At 40.6% G+C, this 6,000-nt stretch overlaps 1 protein-coding gene across 1 annotated transcript in view; it reads left to right on the top strand.

Moving 5' to 3' along the window:
• The first annotated feature begins 446 nt into the window (after window positions 1-446).
• Window positions 447-6,000, top strand: part of LOC141109931 (uncharacterized) — a 49,064-nt gene continuing 43,510 nt past the window's right edge. The window contains exon 1 of the mRNA XM_073601184.1: window positions 447-880. Within this exon, the coding sequence (XP_073457285.1) occupies window positions 799-880 (82 nt within the window). The 5' untranslated portion in view covers window positions 447-798. The remainder of the gene's footprint in view (window positions 881-6,000) is intronic.

The following is a 6,000-nucleotide window of genomic DNA, read 5'->3' as shown; positions in this document are numbered from 1 at the left end:
CCCTCAGACATTTGGTCATGTTGTGTATTTTATTGAATGAGGTAAAACTGTGTTGATTTTTAGTTTTTTTGTTATTTTATTTTGTAGCATTCAGGTGATCATAGTTTCACCGTACATGGTAAGCTTCTCTCTGCTCCTTTATATCACCCCATTGTAGGATTAGTGGGTGTTCATGTATGAATAGAGGGATTGAAGCGAAATACCTCACTGTATTAATCAGTTTTTGTGACACCTGTAAATTCCGCCTGGTCATGAACCTGATGGAGGTAACATTTCACAATAAATACAATCCTGGCAAAGTGGCACGATGTTTGCCAAGAGCCGTCCTCCAAAGGCTATTAATAATCTTTCTGCATTGTTTTGTTTTCCTTCACCTCTCCCTGGTTCCCAATAACTCCAATATCTCATAACCACCTGAGCTTGAAGAGTTGGTGACGTCATTGGGAACTCGATGTTAAGGATGAGGTACGGGGGATGGACATCCCTTCTCTTGTACTGTTTACTTCTTTTGCGATATTAAGTAATAAGCCAGGGAATGAGTTTGCTTAGGGTGTGTTTAACGTTTCATGTTCATTGTCAATGCTAACTGTTCTCAGATAACAGTTTTCAGAGTTTACTGACAAGCCTGCGGGGCTGGTGACTGTAACTCAGAAGCATCCAGCATTGTCCTCTGTCCTGGAGAACTTTTATTGAAGTCAAAACAGAGAGAGAACATCCATTCACTTATTTATACCTACGCCAAGGTATTAATGTGGCTGCAGTGCACAGAGCTGTGCTGGACTAAAAGGTGACCCCATCATGGGACTGCATTGGAAATTTTGGATTTATTTAATATTGCTCCTCCTGGTTGTGCCATTGCCATGGATCTGGGGAGCCCAAGGTAGGTGACCACTTCTTTTTCACTTTTCGCACACGTTGTATTTATACTGCTCATCAATATCTAATGTTTTAGTGTTTGATATAGCTTCATAGTTCATCTGGATGGAAAAAGATACAAGCCCATCCAGTTCAACCAATATTGATCAATATTTGGGAAGAACTACATGGATGGTTTGCATCTTTTGCTACAGATGCCACTTGGCAGAGCCAGCAGTAAGACACATATTAGCTTTGTCTGCAAGGGTGGCACCCTGACCACCAATATAAGGGACATTCTTCACACTGACCTCCAATGTAAGGGACATTCTTCTCACTGATCACCAATATAAGGGACATTCTTCTCACTGATCACCAATGTAAGGGACATTCTTCTCACTGATCACCAATATAAGGGACATTCTTCTCACTGACCTCCAATGTAAGGGACATTCTTCTCACTGATCACCAATGTAAGGAATATTCTTCTCACTGATCACCAATGTAAGGAACATTCTTCCCACTGATCACCAATGTAAGGAACATTCTTCACACTGACCTCCAATGTAAGGGACATTCTTCTCACTGATCACCAATGTAAGGAACATTCTTCACACTGACCTCCAATGTAAGGGACATTCTTCTCACTGATCACCAATGTAAGGAACATTCTTCTCACTGACCCCCAATGTAAGGAACATTCTTCCCAATGATCACCAATGTAAGGAACATTCTTCTCACTGATCACCAATGTAAGGAACATTCTTCTCACTGACCCCCAATGTAAGGAACATTCTTCCCAATGATCACCAATGTAAGGAACATTCTTCTCACCGATCACCAATGTAAGGAACATTCTTCTCACTGATCACCAATGTAAGGAACATTCTTCTCACTGATCACCAATGTAAGGAACATTCTTCTCACTGATCACCAATGTAAGGAACATTCTTCTCACTGACCCCCAATGTAAGGAACATTCTTCCCAATGATCACCAATGTAAGGAACATTCTTCCCAATGATCACCAATGTAAGGAACATTCTTCTCACTGATCACCAATGTAAGGAACATTCTTCTCACTGATCACCAATGTAAGGAGCATTCTTCTCACTGATCACCAATGTAAGGGACATTCTTCTCACTGATCACCAATGTAAGGAACATTCTTCCTACTGATCACCAATGTAAGGAACATTCTTCTCACTGATCACCAATGTAAGGAACATTCTTCTCACTGATCACCAATGTAAGGAACATTCTTCTCACTGATCACCAATGTAAGGGACATTCTTCCCACTGATCACCAATGTAAGGAACATTCTTCTCACTGATCACCAATGTAAGGAACATTCTTCTCACTGATCACCAATGTAAGGAACATTCTTCTCACTGATCACCAATGTAAGGAGCATTCTTCTCACTGATCACCAATGTAAGGAACATTCTTCTCACTGATCACCAATGTAAGGAACATTCTTCTCACTGATCACCAATGTAAGGAACATTCTTCTCACTGATCACCAATGTAAGGAACATTCTTCTCACTGATCACCAATGTAAGGAACATTCTTCTCACTGATCACCAATGTAAGGAACATTCTTCTCACTGATCACCAATGTAAGGAACATTCTTCTCACTGATCACCAATGTAAGGAACATTCTTCTCACTGATCACCAATGTAAGGGGCATTCTTTCCATTGACTGTCAATATAAGGGGAATTCATCCCACTGACCAACAATGAGTTGGCTCTATGGTTTTAGTAAGGTTTCCCTGAAACCCGAAGATTATTTTAGGTGTTCCTCTGTAGTACAAAGGTTAAGAAAAGGGGGGTTGGAGCTACACAGGAGGTTTTAAGTAGCTCAATCATGATTTATCACTAGGAATAGCAATGGATTGCTAAGCATAGAACTAATGGCTCCCTGTGGGGTAAGATACATAAGTGGTATTTTCTGGGGTATATATTGTACATAGATGGCGGATTGTTATAACTGATAAATACATTCTGCCTTTATAAGAGACACAATACAAAACGTGTCAAGAAACTTCTGTCCTCCAAAGATCTTTTGATCATCAGCATATTCTGGAAGGATCCCCTGGTCTCCAAATACAATAACTGGATAGGGAGCGGCTGAGAGTAGTATATAGGTAGTGTAGTGTATATCGGTAGTGTAGTGTATATTGGTAGTGTAGTGTATATAGGTAGAGTAGTGTATATCGGTAGTGTAGTGTATATTGGTAGTGTAGTGTATATAGGTAGAGTAGTGTATATCGGTAGTGTAGTGTATATCGGTAGAGTAGTGTATATCGGTAGTGTAGTGTATATCAGTAGAGTAGTGTATATCAGTAGTGTAGTGTATATCAGTAGAGTAGTGTATATCAGTAGTGTAGTGTATATCGGTAGAGTAGTGTATATCAGTAGAGTAGTGTATATCAGTAGAGTAGTGTATATCAGTAGAGTAGTGTATATCGGTAGTGTAGTGTATATCGGTAGAGTAGTGTATATCAGTAGTGTAGTGTATATCGGTAGAGTAGTGTATATCGGTAGAGTAGTGTATATCAGTAGTGTAGTGTATATCGGTAGAGTAGTGTATATCGACAGAGTAGTGTATATCAGTAAAGTAGTGTATATCGGTAGAGTAGTGTTCATCGGTAGTGTAGTGTTTATCGGTGGTGTAGTGTATAGCGGTAGAGTAGTGTATATCAGTAGAGTAGTGTATATCGGTGGTGTAGTGTATATCGGTAGTGTAGTGTATAGCGGTAGTGTATATCGGTAGAGTAGTGTATATCAGTAGAGTAGTGTATATCGGTGGTGTAGTGTATATCGGTAGAGTAGTGTATATCGACAGAGTAGTGTATATCAGTAAAGTAGTGTATATCGGTGGTGTAGTGTATATCGGTAGTGTAGTGTATAGCGGTAGAGTAGTGTATATCAGTAGAGTAGTGTATATCGGTGGTGTAGTGTATAGCGGTAGAGTAGTGTATATCAGTAGAGTAGTGTATATCGGTGGTGTAGTGTATATCGGTAGTGTAGTGTATAGCGGTAGAGTAGTGTATATCGGTAGAGTAGTGTATATCGGTAGAGTAGTGTATATCAGTAGTGTAGTGTATATCAGTAGTGTAGTGTATATCGGTAGCGTAGTGTATATTGGTAGAGTAGTGTATATCGGTAGTGTAGTGTATATAGGTAGTGTAGTGTCGTGTATATCGGTGGTGTAGTGTATATCGGTAGTGTAGTGTATATCAGTAGAGTAGTATATATCAGTGGTGTAGTGTATATCAGTAGTGTAGTGTATATCGGTAGAGTAGTGTATATCGGTAGTGTAGTGTATATCAGTACTGTAGTGTATATCGGTAGTGTAGTGTATATAGGTAGTGTAGTGTCGTATATATCGGTGGTGTAGTGTATATCGGTGGTGTAGTGTATATCGGTAGTGTAGTGTATATTGGTGGTGTAGTGTATATTGATAGAGTAGTGTATATAGGTAGTGTAGTGTATATCGATGGTGTAGTGTATATCGGTAGTATAGTGTATATCGGTGGTGTAGTGTATATCGGTGGTGTAGTGTATATAGGTAGAGTAGTGTGTAGTGTATATCGGTGGTGTAGTGTATATCGGTGGTGTAGTGTATATCGGTAGTGTAGTGTATATCGGTGGTGTAGTGTATATTGATAGAGTAGTGTATATAGGTAGTGTAGTGTATAGCGGTAGAGTAGTGTATATCAGTAGTGTATGTTGATGGTGTAGTGTATATCGGTAGAGTAGTGTATATCAGTGGTGTAGTGTATATAGGTAGTGTAGTGTATATCGGTAGAGTAGTGTATATAGGTGGTGTAGTGTATATTGGTAGGGTCATGCATATTAGTTAGATTGTCTATCATGGTATACCAATAACTGCTGGGAGTACTTTGATTTTTATCATTTATGAGATCGAATTAAATATAATGATATTTTTCTATATTACTATTGTATGTGTGACACCTCAAAGGTCTCGTGTATTGGAGATAGAAGAGTGCTTTGATATACTGTAGGGATGGGGTGTCCATATTATTGTTTAGCTGACGTGGCTATATGATGGTGCCGGACTAAGAAACACAAGATATTGATCTTGTTGGATATAACATAGAAGTCAGTCCTCCTTCCAAGGGGTACAATGAAGGTTTGGTGTAGATGGACCTTGCCTGGTGCCTCCAGAAGAACGCACAGTAGATCCCAACTCTGGAGAGGGTGTTGCCCAGTATTGGGTGCTCCTCAATACTCAGCCACTCCATTAACCTTTAGGGACTCTTCCATTTGGGTACACGTAGTCTTATAGCCGGTCATACATCATTCTTCATCATTCTTCATCCTTTCAACCTTTAAGCCCCCTCAAATCTCCATTAATCACCAGAAACAAAGCCATTCTTCCACTTACCAGAATTTGGTCAATTGTGGCGTCAAAACTGGCCAATAAATTTACAACTTCAACCCAGTTTATGGAAAGATCATTGAATCAGAATTAAATATGCAGCAGTTTTGTGATCCAGCTTTGGACCATTTCTCCAACGTTTTCTGAAGTTCTACTAATATCCAGTGCCTGCCCAAGGTCATCTAGAACCCATGGCAAACTGCATCCCCCCGCCCCCTTCCAAGTTGTATGAGTATTATGTGTCAGAAAAATTGCCCCCCCCCCCAAACACTGAGCACTCATCTACATGCTTACCCCCTGAGCATAAATTTCCCCTCCCCCCAGTACAAATCCACCCCCTACTTAAATCCTTTCTCTCAGCACAAATCTTGACCCCCATACCCCAAATACCCCCCTAGCTAAAATACCCCCCCCCAAAAAAATATCACTCCTCCTAGTACAAGTCTTTGACACCTAAAATTTCCCCTCCTAGTACACGTTCTCCCCCCCCACTTCAAATCCCTCTTCTAGCACAAATATTCTTCCTCCCACCCCCCTCCCAACACAAACCCCCCTAGATCTCCATTCTTAGCACGCCCCAAATTTCCCCTCCTAGAACAATACTTACCCCCTGCCGCCAAGCAAAGTTCCCTTTTCCAACACCCCCCCCATCTCCTTGTGGCGCCTCCCACCTCACATGATACCCTCCTGCCCATGCTCTTTATAAGGTTATCTGTGGTGGATTGCTGTTCAGA

Source organism: Aquarana catesbeiana, linkage group LG10 (genome assembly GCF_042186555.1).
Source record: "Aquarana catesbeiana isolate 2022-GZ linkage group LG10, ASM4218655v1, whole genome shotgun sequence".
Taxonomy (NCBI): Eukaryota; Metazoa; Chordata; class Amphibia; order Anura; family Ranidae; genus Aquarana; species Aquarana catesbeiana.
Note: the sequence above shows the minus strand (reverse complement) of the source record. Positions and strands in the feature narration are given on the sequence as shown.